The sequence below is a fragment of the Mixophyes fleayi genome, chromosome 3, assembly GCF_038048845.1.
Source record: "Mixophyes fleayi isolate aMixFle1 chromosome 3, aMixFle1.hap1, whole genome shotgun sequence".
NCBI classification, from domain to species: domain Eukaryota; kingdom Metazoa; phylum Chordata; class Amphibia; order Anura; family Limnodynastidae; genus Mixophyes; species Mixophyes fleayi.
In genome coordinates this window covers 327713233-327731885 of record NC_134404.1, presented here as the reverse complement: position 1 = coordinate 327731885, position 18653 = coordinate 327713233, and the positions used below count along the sequence as shown (strand labels likewise).

Sequence of the window (18653 nt, the reverse complement as noted above, 5' to 3'; positions counted from 1 at the left end):
GTTAAGAGATTCCAGACTGTCCTGGGGTTTCACTTACCATCAGCAACCTGCCGTTACTGACCCCTCCGGCTGGTACTGCCTTGCCACCAAACACTCGCCAACTGCAGGTGTCAACTGCGCACCGCTGTGATGCCCTAAGTTGTAGAAGAACAGTCGCTGCCACCACCAGGCTCCTTCACTGACACCAGGAGCTGCTTGTTTCTGGGTGGTGTGTAGCTGCTGCAGCACCTCTTTGCTGGTTACTCTGTGTTTAACACAGGACAGCCAGCAGGTGGAATCTAGTGTTAGCTCTTATCTATAGGTCACAGTAATACTGCAGCTATAGACGTCTTGCAGGAATAGAGAGTGATCTTTAGTAATAGTGGTTTAATGCTCAATGTTGGCTCCAAAATGAACTTGTTGCACACACAGACACCACATCAGGGGTAGGCAACCTGTGGCTCTCCAGGTGTTGTGAACCTACAAATCCCAGCATGCCTTGCCACCTATCTGCTGGTTATCTACTGGCAAAGCAGGCTGGGACTTGTAGTTTCACAACACCTGGAGAGCCGCAGGTTGCCTACCCCTGCACCACATCATAGTGTTCCTTATATGAAGCCAAAAGCAGTTTAAATAGTCATTTAAATACTTGACTAATCCTAGAGGGCGATGTGAGCACAGGGACAGTAATCTGAGCACTGAGCGACCCAGTGAAAACTTGAATGGCCACCGCTTGTGTGTGCTTCATTTATCCTCAAACCCGGCTAGAGTACACAGCCATCCACATGGAATCCTTTCTTCTTCCAACGAAGTGACACAACATACTAATGGTTGCCATTGGGGTTTAGCACTGGACACAGGGAACACAGGGTGTGTATCGATGCATACGTAGGAGCAAAGCCCGTAAAGTCACAGCAGCTCAACTGACTGTAGCCTCAGCTTTTTTGCCTGATTAAGGGGCTTCAGCTGTCTGTAATGGAATTAGCAGGTTATATTCATTATCAGAGCTGCAGGCAATGTCCGGTTGACGTTGAACAATGTATTTTATGGTTCATATCTGAAAATATCTTTTGAACGTTAATAGACCTTTTAATGCAGGAGTTATAAAAAAAAAAATTCATATAATTTTGCTTATTGCTGCCAATCTGATGGATTATCAATTGTGTGAAATATCTATTTTGCAGCATACCTCCTGCCTGTGCAACGCTGCCATCAGCCTCCTGAAAGTGCCCCTCTCTTTTCAGAGGTATTTTTTCCAGAAGCTGCAATCTACAAGTATCAAGGTAAGCCGCCTGCCGGTGTTCTGTGCGCTGTACAGAGCCTGCGCTGGACCACTGTGCAGAACTGAAGCCTTAGAAAGTTCTATATATATGTTAATGTGTCGAGTCGAGCTGCATATTTTACAGGAGAGATAAAAAGCAATTCTCTCAGCAGTAGCAGCATGGAGATGGAGAGCAGTGATATTGATCAAAAGCCTCTACAGGCCCAGCATTAAATGTAGAGTTTGGGTAGCTTCTAATATTAGAAGCATTGCAAAATTATTTCGCTGCCTGAATAATGCCAAAACTAGAGAGGAATTCTTCATCCCCCCAGGCCATGAAACATGGTCTTACCTTTAATATATAATGCAGGGAATAATTGCTAATAACTTTTATAGTGATATATAAATAGCTATTTCTAAAGGGCGCCCAAATTATTAAAAAGGGGTTTCCGTGTATGTTACGGACGGAGAGGGAGCGCGTCCAAATCGAATAGATTCTGATTTACTACCTACACTTAGCGAAGTTCCCCAAGGTTCCTATTAGTAGTTCCCTGGTGACCATTCGACCAGCGTAACTTTCACGAATTGGAAGGGAACCTATTGGGTTCCCTCCCTCGTGTTCAATATGGTTTAACAGCAGAATTGTTTAATGTGTTCCCCCCCACTATGTACCCCTTCAACCCTTCCCCCTTTTATTTTTGTGTCCTTTCCTTACCCCACATCCCTTTCTACTTTCTGTAACCCATAATTTTTGAAAAATTAATAATAAAAATACTATTGAAGTTTAAAAGGGGGTTTCCACCTTCTGATCACTATTAGTGTGGTTAGTAAGTGTTGCAGTAGGGTTTTGTGCAATCCCATAAAGTCTTTTTAAGATGGGAAATCACTTTAATCGCTTCACTTTCATTAAGGGGAGGATTTAATTCAGAGATGTGCCGCCAGACATCACAGCAAAGACCGGCAGCGCATAGTATCGCTTATTGCGGGAAGGTATCTCCACTCATTTTCCTGCGCACGTCTGTGGGGTGTGAGGAAAAAACAAGCGGAGATTCACCGCCATGAAGCGCCTTATAGACCATTTCAGGGACACCCCGAGCACATCGCTTCGAATTGAATTCACCTCTAAGATTTAGCAATTATTTTTATCCGTTTATTGTAAAGTAAATGAAAACAGATGTCTGGCTGTAGAAATATTGCACCTAAATGAAATGTTCCTAAATAAAGAACAAACAACAACTAGTCTCTCGGGATTTCGATCAGGTGCTAATGAATGGAAAATATCAAAACAATTCAAAAAATACTTAAAAAATAGGGAAATGGATCCTTCGAGTGTCCTATTATTGGATTTTTGTGAACAATTCTCAATTTATACAAATATGTATCAAAAAAGACAAATTACATATATAGATAACTATCCCATATCTACTTATCTATCTATCTCTAGGGATAGATAGATAGATAGATATCTATATAGATATAGATCTAGATAGATAGATATATATGTATACATATACAAGCATAAAAGTTATCACCACCATCCAAAACAGTACATAGTAAAAAAAAAAACTATTTTTTTAAAACAGATGTTACATTGTCGAAATAGCATTTAGCTAAATAAAGTCCTATTGAGTTGTCCAAAAGCAGCAGTTCAGAAACCTAGGGTGAAAAGCGACTGTAGGTGTAACTATACACGATATGTGTTAATATAATGAATTGGTGCAGTACACTTTACAGCCTCCCTGTCTCATGGTGGCGCTGTTGTGCCACATTTGTCTGTGATTGCAGCTTGGCTACGACACATTGTCTCAAAAATATAGTATTGTGTGTTTCCCAATTAACATGACTTCTCATAACAAATATAATTGTAGCTGTAGTAATTAATGACTGCTACTTTTTATGTGTTGTCCTTTGACAGCCCATAGGTTCACTGCAGCACGTACCTCTTTAGAAACTTGGTTTGTTAACAAGCTCTATGAAATAAAGAGAGAGAACATGAAAGCGGGTTCCTAGCTGGGTCATCTCTTTTCATCAGCTGAATTTGAAATGTTTGAAGTTAAAATATCCTGACTGCTGAGAAACATGACCACCAGCTAGTTCCCCAGCAGTGCGGAGCCTGAGCAGCTGTCTGTCAGGTCACATAGTGGCCTATATTACTCCGCTGTACCCTGATGCTGGATGTGTGTATGGCATCACAATGCTCATCCGTTCCACTGGTGCTGGATCTCAGTATTGTGCTCTCACCACATTAAGGACATTTTACATTTAAGATCTGGGGGTAGGTTTTTCAAACTTTCCAAAAAGGAAAAGTGGAGGTGTTGCCCATAGCAACCTAACGGATTATATTATCATTTTCTAAAATGTACTAGATACATTATAGCTGAAATCTGGTTGCTATGGGCAACATCTCCACTTTGCCATTTGTTTCTATTTAATTTCCTTCCAGTACACACACTATTCCTTCTGTTTTTAATATTTTTTGTTTACACTCAAGCCAACATATGAAATTTTTTGCTCACCGTACAAAACTGACTGCATTAACCACTGTTTTTTTCGGGTGTATGTTGTGGTTTTGTTTGGGTTTTTTAAAAAAAAATTCAGCCCAAAGAGGCACCAATGTTCACGAGATTGTACAAAGTGCACTTAATGAAGTCACTAGTGCTTGGAGTATTGGTAGGCTGCTTTGTCATATGTATTGTTTCAGCTAAAATAACTGCCTTTGCTGTTTGCAGGCAACAGGGGCACTTAAATAGATAACAAATAAAAAGCGTAGTAGTATAATATGTTCTACAATGGACATAGTGTGTTATAATTATGTGTTTAGGATTTTGTTTGTTGCTGTTGTGCTTCTGTCAATGACTGTGTTTATCTGGTACACATAACGTAATAGAGGGGGCAGAACAAAGAACTAAATGTGGCAGCGATTACGTTGTTTTTATGCAACACTCTAAAATAATGTGTCCTTGTAATATAATACATTGCATGTTTAATACTGTGCAGAAAACTAACTTGCAGCTTCTTTGTCCTGGTATAGCTGGCGCTTTCTCCATCGCCCCGTAATCCCAGCGAGCCCATAGCCGTACAGAGTAACCAGCAGATGGCGCTGAAGGTGGAAGGAGTAGTTCAGCACGGCTCCAAACCAGGACTGTTCCGTAAAATCCAGTCCGTCTGCCTCAATGTCTCCTCCACTCTGCAGATCAAAGCTGGGCAGGACTATAAAGTAAGTGTAAGCTAGAGCTGGGATGTGCAGTGCACTAAGCAGAATAGTAACTGATATGGTAATCATTTTATTGCATCAGACTTTGATCCATTATTCTTTTTTCACAAAAAAATAACTTATCGTCCATTAAAGAGTTTTTATAATTTGCAAATTATAAAAGAAACCAGCTACTTATTCTTCTTGGATGATGGTCAGGAGATTACTATTGCAGCAGTTACTGTACCTGAACAGGACAGATCTCTGTTTATGATTGGCATTTACTTTCTCAGCTCTGTTGCTCATTGGATGTTCCATGGCATATTCAAATGAATGGAGCAGAGAGATTGAAGCTGTAACAATCGTTCCTGTGTTGTAACTATAGACCTTGATAAAAAGTTACTGGATATAAAATCGACTGACAGTGTTATAATCCTTCTATCAATGACAGTGTAGTTTCTCTGTCCCAGCTGCAATCCTTAAAAACAGGGTGATGTCTGTATGAGGATTAGGAGGTCCTATTCGACAGATCTCTCATTAGGGCAAAATTTGATTGCAGAATCTAAGATTCGTTAAATGAAGTGCTAATTGTACTAATCCTCGCGGTCACGATGCTGCACTCTAAGCCTGCACTACCTAATCTATAATATAATTTGGGAAAGCCACCTCTTAAAATCTATACATAATCAGAGAAGATAACACATTAGGCGTACACGCCAAAACGCGTTTCGTAGTGGATTCACTTGTCAAGGCATATAGTGGGTGTCTGCATACAGGTGCCCTTTCATTGTATTACATTGCCGACACAAGATAATATCTACTCCTTATCCCCCTGGCTTTGTGGCATGATAAGGGGTTAACTGATTCATTTTTAAAGCCAGTTTTAAAAGCAAAGTAAAACAAACTTCCTTTTTTTTTTTTTACCTTCCTGTTGAATCATTTACAAACACTGGTTAAAGTCCAGACACGTTTTACATGCTCTCTTGTGTTGCGTTATCTTAGACTGATCAGACCAGCGTGTTCTTTTGTTTGGAGCCTGGATTTATACTGTAACTACGTAGGCATGGCCCATTAATAACCGTGTACCGTAGCGGCAGGGTGCCTCTGTCATCCTTTGTTCAGGTGTTTGACTAAAGCTGGTCAAGTTTTTTTTGTCTTTGTTTACGAACAAACTAAATGATCAAATATATAAATGAGGCAACTGTTGCGATCCTTCTGGTTTTAGCCCATTAATTAATTTATAAAGTGATTCTTTCTCTCACACACCGTTTTGATGTGAAAGAGCAGAAAGACATTTGCAGTAAATGTAGGATGGCGGCCTGTAATGCATAGGTCACACATTAGCTTCAGTCCAATACACATAGGGTTCAATGAGCGGATTATAATGTATGTGACCATCTGAAAACACATCTACTGCTCTGTCCGGTGGATGATAAGTGTGCCGTTTGCATGAACATACTGAGAATGATCATTTATCCCCTATCATGGTACTAAAGTACCGTGTGTATCTCTGTACATGTTGTAGGATCTCCGTAGTTACAGCGCAGGTCTCGGAGATGACAGCTGGCACCACTACCAATCACTTATTTATGGCAGTGGTTAGATCAGCGGATGTTCTGAGGAACGGCCCGGCTAGTCTGCACACTTCATGGTTTTCCACAAAATAAAACCCCCACCCAAAAAATCCAACACTAATAAATGCAGGAATGACAGAAACCTTTATTATAATAAAAGTTAGAGGCACATAACCATTAAATATGTTTTGCATTTGAATTTCCCTTCTATATCTGCCAGTCTGTAATCTTTATAATCCAAACTTTTATATAGGACTATTTCTTACATACACATCGTAAGCAGTCACTGATCTCAGAGTTATTTATGTGTTTAGTGGGGATATTATTGCACCACTAACATATATTCTCTTGCATTAATAATAAAATAATGTGGTTATATGGGGTAATACAGATGCCAAAGGTCCAGAGTGCTCTGCTCACAAGAGCTTACAATCTAAAGGGGAAAGAGGCACACAGACGGGGATTGGCAGCTGCACAGTGGAGTCCCAGTGCTTCTGGAGGTGTGGGAAAGGTGTAGTTTGCATAGATTAAGTCTGGTTAGATGAATCAGTACTGAGGATGGGAATTAATGTGTTTGGAGAGCTCGTGGCTCTGGCTCCGGTGTGACTACTGCAGCGGTCACAGTGCTCTTTAAACACCCAAGGAGCCAGCTATGTGCTTCAACAAGAAGGCCTCACCTTATGGGTTAGGTGTTTTAGAAATTCAGATTTATTTCAGGGCACTTTCTGCTTTAGCCACTTATTAGGTGCATAAGAGATGTGAGGACGTTGGTACTGGCTGTGTCACGTGTGGGGAACAGATTCCTGGCCAGAGAGGACTGTGATAGAACCATATGGAAAGCCTGCAGCAAGGCATATTCTAATGGCCCAACTGTCGTCTTCACTTACTGACCTCTATTGCTGCGCTCCGGGCCACGGAGAGGAGTGAGGAAGTGCCCTTTATAAATGCCAAAAACTACTATCATCAGAACTGTATAATGCATATTTATTTATACATAGATTTAAGTCTCAGCATGTCATTCATAGTTTGTAAACATTACACAGTAATATCTGTACATCTAGAGCTGTCCTCACATCTTGTGCTGCCTGCAGATAACATAGGCTAATTACAGGGGATAATAGGAGTTTATTAGAAACTTTTTAAAATACGAGTTTAACAGCAACTGATTTAACAAAACTATCGGATCACCTTTTCTTTCACTTTATTGCACTAAACTATCCAATTTTAACAATACATACAAATTAAAAATAGCAGGATAGTACTAGCACCCCCATTTATAACCAAGGATAGTACTAGCATCCCCATTTATAACCAGGGATAGCAGGATAGTACTAGCACCCCCATTTATAACCAGGGATATCAGGATAGTACTAGCACCCCCATTTATAACCAGGGATAGCAGGATAGTACTAGCACCCTCATTTATAACCAGGGATAGCAGGATAGTACTAGCATCCCCATTTATAACCTAGGATAGCAGGATAGTACTAGCACCCCCATTTATAACCAGGGATAGCAGGATAGTACTAGCACCCCCATTTATAACCTAGGATAGCAGGATAGTACTAGCACCCCCATTTATAACCAGGGATAGCAGGATAGTACTAGCACCCCCATTTATAACCAGGGATAGCAGGATAGTACTAGCACCCCCATTTATAACCAGGGATAGCAGGATAGTACTAGCACCCCCATTTATAACCAGGGAAAGCAGGATAGTACTAGCACCCCCATTTATAACCAGGGATATCAGGATAGTACTAGCATCCCCATTTATAACCAGGGATATCAGGATAGTACTAGCACCCTCATTTATAACCAGGGATAGCAGGATAGTACTAGCACCCCCATTTATAACCTAGGATAGCAGGATAGTACTAGCACCCCCATTTATAACCAGGAATAGCAGGATAGTACTAGCACCCCATTTATAACCAAGGATAGTACTAGCATTCCCATTTATAACCAGGAATAGCAGGATAGTACTAGCACCCCCATTTATAACCTAGGATAGCAGGATAGTACTAGCACCCCCATTTATAACCAGTAATAGCAGGATAGTACTAGCACTTCCATTTATAACCAGGGATAGCAGGATAGTACTAGCACCCCCATTTATAACCTAGGATAGCAGGATAGTACTAGCACCCCCATTTATAACCAGGAATAGCAGGATAGTACTAGCACCCCCATTTATAACCAGGAATAGCAGGATAGTACTAGCACCCCCATTTATAACCTAGGATAGCAGGATAGTACTAGCACCCCCATTTATAACCTAGGATAGCAGGATAGTACTAGCACCCACATTTATAACCAGGAATAGCAGGATAGTACTAGCACCCCCATTTATAACCAGGAATAGCAGGATAGTACTAGCACCCCCATTTATAACCTAGGATAGCAGGATAGTACAAGCACCCCCATTTATAACCTAGGATAGTACTAGCACCCCCATTTATAACCAGGGATAGCAGGATAGTACTAGCACCCCTATTTATAACCAGGGATATCAGGATAGTACTAGCACCCCTATTTATAACCAGGGATTGCAGGATAGTACTAGCACCCCCATTTATAACCAGGGATAGCAGGATAGTACTAGCACCCCCATTTATAACCTAGGATAGTACTAGCACCCCCATTTATAACCTAGGATAGTACTAGCACCCCCATTTATAACCAGGAATAGCAGGATAGTACTAGCACCCCCATTTATAACCAGGAATAGCAGGATAGTACTAGCACCCCCATTTATAACCTAGGATAGCAGGATAGTACTAGCACCCCCATTTATAACCAGGGATAGCAGGATAGTACTAGCACCCCCATTTATAAGCAGGGATAGCAGGATAGTACTAGCACCCCATTTATAACCAGGGATAGCAGGATAGTACTAGCACCCCCATTTATAACCAGGAATAGCAGGATAGTACTAGCACCCCCATTTATAACCAGGGATAGCAGGATAGTACTAGCACTCCCATTTATAACCAGGGATAGCAGGATAGTACTAGCACTCCCATTTATAACCAGGGATAGCAGGATAGTACTAGCACCCCCATTTATAACCAGGGATAGCAGGATAGTACTAGCACCCCCATTTATAACCTAGGATAGCAGGATAGTACAAGCACCCCCATTTATAACCTAGGATAGTACTAGCACCCCCATTTATAACCAGGGATAGCAGGATAGTACTAGCACCCCTATTTATAACCAGGGATAGCAGGATAGTACTAGCACCCCTATTTATAACCAGGGATTGCAGGATAGTACTAGCACCCCCATTTATAACCTAGGATAGCAGGATAGTACTAGCACCCCCATTTATAACCAGGAATAGCAGGATAGTACTAGCACCCCCATTTATAACCAGGAATAGCAGGATAGTACTAGCACCCCCATTTATAACCTAGGATAGCAGGATAGTACTAGCACCCCCATTTATAACCTAGGATAGCAGGATAGTACTAGCACCCACATTTATAACCAGGAATAGCAGGATAGTACTAGCACCCCCATTTATAACCAGGAATAGCAGGATAGTACTAGCACCCCCATTTATAACCTAGGATAGCAGGATAGTACAAGCACCCCCATTTATAACCTAGGATAGTACTAGCACCCCCATTTATAACCAGGGATAGCAGGATAGTACTAGCAACCCCATTTATAACCAGGGATAGCAGGATAGTACTAGCACCCCCATTTATAACCTAGGATAGCAGGATAGTACTAGCACCCCCATTTATAACCTAGGATAGTACTAGCACCCCCATTTATAACCAGGGATAGCAGGATAGTACTAGCACCCCCATTTATAACCTAGGATAGCAGGATAGTACTAGCACCCCCATTTATAACCTAGGATAGTACTAGCACCCCCATTTATAACCAGGAATAGCAGGATAGTACTAGCACCCCCATTTATAACCAGGAATAGCAGGATAGTACTAGCACCCCCATTTATAACCTAGGATAGCAGGATAGTACTAGCACCCCCATTTATAAGCAGGGATAGCAGGATAGTACTAGCACCCCCATTTATAAGCAGGGATAGCAGGATAGTACTAGCACCCCATTTATAACCAGGGATAGCAGGATAGTACTAGCACCCCCATTTATAACCAGGAATAGCAGGATAGTACTAGCACCCCCATTTATAACCAGGGATAGCAGGATAGTACTAGCACTCCCATTTATAACCAGGGATAGCAGGATAGTACTAGCACCCCCATTTATAACCAGGGATAGCAGGATAGTACTAGCACCCCCATTTATAACCAGGGATATCAGGATAGTACTAGCACCCCTATTTATAACCAGGGATTGCAGGATAGTACTAGCACCCCCATTTATAACCAGGGATAGCAGGATAGTACTAGCACCCCCATTTATAACCAGGGATAGCAGGATAGTACTAGCACCCCCATTTATAACCAGGGATAGCAGGATAGTACTAGCACCCCCATTTATAACCAGGAATAGCAGGATAGTACTAGCACCCCCATTTATAACCAGGAATAGCAGGATAGTACTAGCACCCCCATTTATAACCAGGCATAGCAGGATAGTACAAGCACCCCCATTTATAACCAGGGACAGCAGGATAGTACTAGCACCCCCATTTATAACCAGGGACAGCAGGATAGTACTAGCACCCCCATTTATAACCAGGAATAGCAGGATAATACTAGCACCCCCATTTATAACCAGGAATAACAGGATAGTACTAGCACCCCCATTTATAACCAGGAATAGCAGGATAGTACTAGCACCCCCATTTATAACCAGGGATAGCAGGATAGTACTAGCACCCCATTTATAACCAAGGATAGTACTAGCATCCCCATTTATAACCAGGAATAGCAGGATAGTACTAGCACCCCCATTTATAACCAGGAATAGCAGGATAGTACTAGCACCCCCATTTATAACCTAGGATAGCAGGATAGTACTAGCACCCCCATTTATAACCTAGGATAGTACTAGCACCCCCATTTATAACCAGGAATAGCAGGATAGTACTAGCACCCCCATTTATAACCAGGAATAGCAGGATAGTACTAGCACCCCCATTTATAACCTAGGATAGCAGGATAGTACTAGCACCCCCATTTATAACCAGGGATAGCAGGATAGTACTAGCACCCCCATTTATAAGCAGGGATAGCAGGATAGTACTAGCACCCCATTTATAACCAGGGATAGCAGGATAGTACTAGCACCCCCATTTATAACCAGGAATAGCAGGATAGTACTAGCACCCCCATTTATAACCAGGGATAGCAGGATAGTACTAGCACCCCCATTTATAACCAGGGATAGCAGGATAGTACTAGCACCCCCATTTATAAACAGGAATAGCAGGATAGTACTAGCACCCCCATTTATAACCTAGGATAGCAGGATAGTACTAGCACCCCCATTTATAACCTAGGATAGTACTAGCACCCCCATTTATAACCAGGAATAGCAGGATAGTACTAGCACCCCCATTTATAACCAGGAATAGCAGGATAGTACTAGCACCCCCATTTATAACCTAGGATAGCAGGATAGTACTAGCACCCCCATTTAAAACCAGGGATAGCAGGATAGTACTAGCACCCCCATTTATAACCAGGAATAGCAGGATAGTACTAGCACCCCCATTTATAACCAGGGATAGCAGGATAGTACTAGCACCCCCATTTATAACCAGGGATAGCAGGATAGTACTAGCACCCCCATTTATAACCAGGGATAGCAGGATAGTACTAGCACCCCCATTTATAACCAGGGATAGCAGGATAGTACTAGCACCCCCATTTATAACCAGGGATATCAGGATAGTACTAGCACCCCTATTTATAACCAGGGATAGCAGGATAGTACTAGCACCCCCATTTATAACCAGGAATAGCAGGATAGTACTAGCACCCCCATTTATACCAGGAATAGGAGGATAGTACTAGCACCCCCATTTATAACCAGGGATAGCAGGATAGTACTATCACCCCCATTTATAACCAGGGATAGCAGGATAGTACTAGCACCCCCATTTATAACCAGGAATAGCAGGATAGTACTAGCATCCCCATTTATAACCAGGAATAGCAGGATAGTACTAGCACCCCCATTTATAACCAGGAATAGCAGGATAGTACTAGCACCCCCATTTATAACCAGGCATAGCAGGATAGTACAAGCACCCCCATTTATAACCAGGGACAGCAGGATAGTACAAGCACCCCCATTTATAACCAGGGACAGCAGGATAGTACTAGCACCCCCATTTATAACCTAGGATAGCAGGATAGTACTAGCACCCCCATTTATAACCTAGGATAGCAGAATAGTACTAGCACCCCCATTTATAACCAGGGATATCAGGATAGTACTAGCACCCCCATTTATAACCTAGGATAGTAGTAACACCCCCATTTATAACCAGGGATAGCAGGATAGTACTAGCACCCCCATTTATAACCAGGGATAGCAGGATAGTACTAGCACCCCCAGTTATAACCAGGGATAGCAGGATAGTACTAGCACCCCCATTTATATGAATTGGCAGCATACTGGATACAGAGTTCAATTCCATTCTAGCGCGGATAAAACAAACACTGTAGTATACCCAGGTCTATGGGAGTATAAGGAACATGACAACTCTCCAGCTGGAACCTGACTGCTGTGAGACCCCAATAATTATGCAACCGAGAAAAAAAATTAACTTGAAATTTCTGTTAAGGCAGAATGACACTAAAATATAACCTGTCCCCTCCCCCACCAACACCCTCATGGATGTAGTTTAACTGCAAAGGTCCCATGTGCACAAACTCACTTTTCTTAGGTATTGGGGGTGATGTTTTGTTTTATTGATCTATTCTAGAATGACAATATTGAAATGTTAGTGTTCCATTGTTTATCTCACCAGTCTGTTCTTTGTTTCCTCTTTCACTCTTTATTTTTAACATTATTTTGAGCCACAATCTGTTTTCTGCATTATCTCAGCATTAGTCAATTAAAAGACTTAAAAATGTCTCTCTACTGTGTGCAAATAACAGGTACTTATTACCGGCACCTTATGTTTCAGGTGATTTATTAACCTGCTCAGTAAATATTATAAGTATCACAAGAAATATCTGCTTTTTTTATTTATTTATTTTCTGTGGCAAAAACATTTCAGTTCATTTCTAAATTCTAATAAGTCTCCAGTCTACAAGTGCACTAATGCTGAGAAGCCTCATTTCACTTTCATATATTTAAAGGTCACAGATGAATTCCTTTTGTAGACGCCTTGGAGCGAGACCTTGTTAGAGAGCGTAGTGTAAGGAGGCACAGTGCCGCAGACACCTAGCTGGGAGCTGTAGTAATGGGTAATGTGTTGGTACAGCCGTCGCAGATTGTCATCCTGACGCTGTGTCTACATTTTTATTACATTCTTTACTGAGTTTTAACAATCACTATTCTAGCAGTACAAGGATCGGACGTAGAACCAGACACTACACAACATCACAGCAATGACTCTTCCTGTGGGTTAGTCAGTGTGGGCACACTTTACCCTGCAGTTCTCTATATTGCTAAATGTATCAGGGCACCACCAGATCAGTGGTGAGGACCATGATTCTGGAGTCTAACCAACCAAACACTGCATATTACCTCTGTACATCATTGAAACATATGACCGCACACCTCATCCGTTTACACTGTAATGCGTGCTTGTGTCCAGCACCTGCAGCTTTAACTAAATGTAGTGTGTAGACCAAAGAGGTGCGTTACCTTATATTTCTGCTGCAGTCTCAGGGCACAGCTTGTGTCAATGCAAATACAGTATGTTGGACACATTTTTAAGCAAACAACCCCCCCCCCTCTCCCCCAGCAGTATGGGTGCAAGGCTGGTTAGTCAAGCTGGAGAAAGTTTGCATCCAATCACACACTAACCTGCTACATATACTGTGTGACTGCACTGTGCTCACTGTGTGACATCACCATCCAATCACACACTAACCTGCTACATAGACTGTGTGACTGCACTGTGCTCACTGTGTGACATCACCATCCAATCACACACTAACCTGCTACATAGACTGTGTGACTGTACTGTGCTCACTGTGTGACATCACCATCCAATCACACACTAACCTGCTACATAGACTGTGTGACTGCACTGTGCTCACTGTGTGACATCACCATCCAATCACACACTAACCTGCTACATAGACTGTGTGACTGCACTGTGCTCACTGTGTGACATCACCATCCAATCACACACTAACCTGCTACATAGACTGTGTGACTGCACTGCGCTCACTGTGTGACATCACCATCCAATCACACACTAACCTGCTACATAGACTGTGTGACTGCACTGTGCTCACTGTGTGACATCACCATCCAATCACACACTAACCTGCTACATAGACTGTGTGACTGCACTGTGCTCACTGTGTGACATCACCATCCAATCACACACTAACCTGCTACATAGACTGTGTGACTGTACTGTGCTCACTGTGTGACATCACCATCCAATCACACACTAACCTGCTACATAGACTGTGTGACTGCACTGCGCTCACTGTGTGACATCACCATCCAATCACACACTAACCTGCTACATAGACTGTGTGACTGCACTGCGCTCACTGTGTGACATCACCATCCAATCACACACTAACCTGTTACATAGACTGTGTGACTGCACTGTGCTCACTGTGTGACATCACCATCCAATCACACACTAACCTGCTACATAGACTGTGTGACTGCACTGTGCTCACTGTGTGACATCACCATCCAATCACACACTAACCTGCTACATAGACTATGTGACTGCACTGTGCTCACTGTGTGACATCACCATCCAATCACACACTAACCTGCTACATAGACTGTGTGACTGCACTGTGCTCACTGTGTGACATCACCATCCAATCACACACTAACCTGCTACATAGACTGTGACTGCACTGTGCTCACTGTGTGACATCACCATCCAATCACACACTAACCTGCTACATAGACTGTGTGACTGTACTGTGCTCACTGTGTGACATCACCATCCAATCACACACTAACCTGCTATATAGACTGTGACATCACCATACAGTCTGATATATAGACATGGGGGACCAATGAGGGTTACCCTGGGGAGGAGTTCAGCACGTGACCCCTGAGGGCTAATAGCCCATCACTACCTTAAATGTCAGTTTCATTAGGATTTCAGCCCAGTGGGTACCTGGAATCAGAAATATATCTAAAGCTCAAAAGTGTTGGTAGATATGAGGACAAAACTAAAGACTTAGGAGGGCCTAGAAAGACTCTATAAAGGAATTTTAATCTGAATTTATCCGTTTCGGCAACAAGTGGACATAACTGGTGTGAAATGTCTCTCATTACTCATCTCATGAGTCCAGAATAGGTGACTTGGGCACCTTACATGTCTGTAACCACTAGAGATTACAGCTTTTAATGCCCCTTTCAGAACGCTCATAGCAGATAGTTACCTATCCATCCAGTATTGTACGTTACACTGGGTACACAAGTCATCCATAGGAAATACTCAATTGAGGGCTGTGTTGTTTCTTCCTATGAAGGTTGTATTGTTGCTGTCTAGAAGGTTGTATTGTGACCTGTTATCTGAACGTGTTTTATGATTATATTAATGAACTGAGCATATTGATCCAAATAACTTCTCTGAGCACACAGTAAAAGGTTTAATGAGGTGTTTAATATATAATAATAATAATGTGCTTTTAACAGTGTCTTGTCTGATTAAAAAAAAAAAAAAATACTCAATCATTAAACTTTTTTTTAAAATTTTATTACTATAAAGGTTTTTTCAGACACTTTCTCCTCCCCATTCTTCGTAATAATATTTGTGTCCATTTTATCGAGGGCCACATGTGGGAAAATGTTTTGAGTCTTGATTGCTTGAGGAGAAAAGTCACTTACCTGTAATTAATAACTCTGCCTTCAATGATGACATGAATGATTGAATCCCTTTAAGAATCATAAGTAATGTCTCTGACAGCTGTAAACCTGCAATAAAAATCTAATTTAGCTGACAGTAAATGCAGGCACGAGTTCTCAAGAAGCTATAAATAATATTGTTTCTGGACTTCCTTGTAGAAGTCTGTTTGCGTCTTGTAGTTAAATAAGTTGTAGGTTTTTTTGTTGGGGATTCACTACAAAATGTATTTTTTTTAAAAAGTTTTCAGCTAAAACTTGTGGCTGTTTCTTTGTAGATTCCCTCGGAGTCTGTGAGGAGCGAGATGGAGCAACGAGTTGAACCTCACAATGATTACTTCAGCACTCAGTTCCTGTTGAACCTCACTGTCCTTGGAACCCACCAAATCACCGTTGAATCTTCCGTTGTGGACTCCAACGGCATACTGTGGAAGACTGGCCCGAAGACAACCATCTTCGTCAAGTCTCTGGAAGACCCATACACTCAACAAGTGCGGCTCCAGCAACAGCAGCCGCCTCAGCAGCAGCAACGAAACGCGTACTCGCGATTTTAACATGGTCAGTGGCAGGAAAAATTCATCTAAGGTCAAATTCGTTATCTCAGATCCATCTGGTTTCCATGTTTTGTTTTGTTTTTCTCTAAACTTTGGAATTTTTATATAAAACATCTGTATAATATACATCAGTGTTGTGTTGTTCTTTTTTCATTCAGGGTATAGCTAAGGAATGTCCTCCAGCTCCAGCATTACACGGACAATACTGAATGGTCATTTTAGTATCTGTCACAAATATAATTGTTTCACCGTGGTTTCCAAAACAAAATTGTTGAAAGCATCAAATATAATACATAATTTATTCAACTTTCAAGCAAGCCCAGTTCTGCATTAATACTTTTTTCTTATTTTGTTTTGGGATTTTTTGTTTTTACAAATTTGTGTTTAGGGGCAATTTTAAGCTTAGTGTAGTTAGTGTAGTTTATTAACGTCCGAAAATGTATTTGGCCTCCTGGGTGCAAAAAAGACGGAGGTGTTAAAATAAATAATTAATTTCAACATTTATTTCTATAGCGCCAGCAAATTCCTTAGCTCTTTACAATTTGGAACAAACACAGTAATGAAACAATACTGGGTAATACAGACAGAGAGGTAAGAAGGTAATGGCGCATAGCTTACAATCTATCGGACAATGGGAATTTGATGCACGAGGGTACGTGCTACATACTGCATATTGGTCCAGCCAAATTCCAAAGGTAAAAAGCACTTAGTGATGGATATGATCCAGTCACACAGTAATGTTGGTCAGGGGGTCAGAGGGTTGTTGTCATATGTGAACTGTGTAAAGGGTGGTAATAGGGTAACCTAGGGAGGTTAATATGATGGTTGAGGAATATTATAAGCTTGTCTGAAGAGGTGGGTTTTCAGAGAACACTTGAAGGTTTGAAGACTATAGGAACGTCTTATTTTGCGAGGGAGAGATTTCCACAAAGTGGGTGCAGCCTGAACAAAGTCCTGTAACCGGGAATGGGAGGAGATAATTAGTGGATGAGAGACGCAGATTTTGTGTAGAACAGAGGTGTTGAGTTGGGAGATATTTTGAGACAAGTGAGGAGATGTATGTTGGTGCAGTTTTGTTGATGGCCTTTTAAGTTCAAAGTATTTTATATTGGATTCAGTGAAAAACAGGCAACCGATGTAGAGACTGACAGTGACTCAGCAGTGAAATGTTTGCAAGGAAAATCAAGTCTAGTTATCTTTTGGAGCAGTGACATAAGCCCCAGGAACCTGCTGCTTGTCCAGGATCCTGCTGGTGCTTACACTGCCTATGTCTATACATAGGCTGTGAATGCACCAGATTCCTGGCACACAGTTACTGCCATGCTCTATGAAAGCTGCCAGCGGTGTGCAGAGGTGATCAGCGTGAACTAGGCGTTTATACTGTGTTATATGTACCCAAGTACATATAATAAGTACCAAATAGCCAGGCCTGGTCTACATGTTCATTAGGTCAACGCAGTTAAAATGTTTACAGGTTATAAAGTTGACAGTCAAAATGTAGACGTAACTTACTATAATTAAAACAGCAATACGGGGGGAAAAAGGAACTAAATGTAATAAAAAAAAACACTGCAAGACTAGCTCTAAAGAGCTCCCAGCGCAAAATAATGTCTTACGGCACTAGTCATATTTATAATATGGGGACTTGAACTGGAAGCCTTGGGTTTTTTTGTTTATATTTAGTTCCTTTTTTTTTTTCTCTCCTGTATTGTGTTTTTAAAAATATTGATTTATGTCGACCTTTTCACTTGACTTTTCAACTACATCCCGTTGTCTTCACTGAGCTCCAGAAGATCAGTGCTGGACAGAAAAGTGACCACGATCAGCCTGTTCTATTGCTTAAATGTCTTGCACTAAACTTTAACTGCTGCAGTTCAGTGGAAAAAGAGGAGCAGCTATTAACAGCCAATAGCAGAGACTGGTAGCTGCTCACAAACCCAGTGGGGGCACGGAGGTAAATTTCCACTAGTTACCTGAATGTGCGCTGTGTGTATTACACTGCTCATCATATAATATAATCTGTACTGCCCACCAACCACTAGAGATACGGTCTGCATCATGCCGTCATTGTACCGGAATATTGTGTGAGATTGCCGTCCTGGCCCACATGTGGGAGTCACTCATGGTATAATTAG

General features: G+C 41.6%; 1 protein-coding gene across 2 annotated transcripts in view; it reads left to right on the top strand.

Moving 5' to 3' along the window:
- INTS7 (integrator complex subunit 7) overlaps window positions 1-16644 on the top strand; it is a 39125-nt gene extending 22481 nt beyond the window's left edge. The window contains exons 18-20 of one of the 2 annotated variants that reach the window (XM_075204218.1): window positions 1164-1262; window positions 4272-4457; window positions 16243-16644. In XM_075204218.1, the coding sequence (XP_075060319.1) occupies window positions 1164-1262; window positions 4272-4457; window positions 16243-16518 (561 nt within the window). In that variant the 3' untranslated portion in view covers window positions 16519-16644. Of the gene's footprint in view, window positions 1-1163; window positions 1263-4271; window positions 4458-16242 lie in introns of those variants that run through there. The other variant, XR_012689797.1, reaches the window with a different exon arrangement.
- Window positions 16645-18653: the final 2009 nt, after the last annotated feature.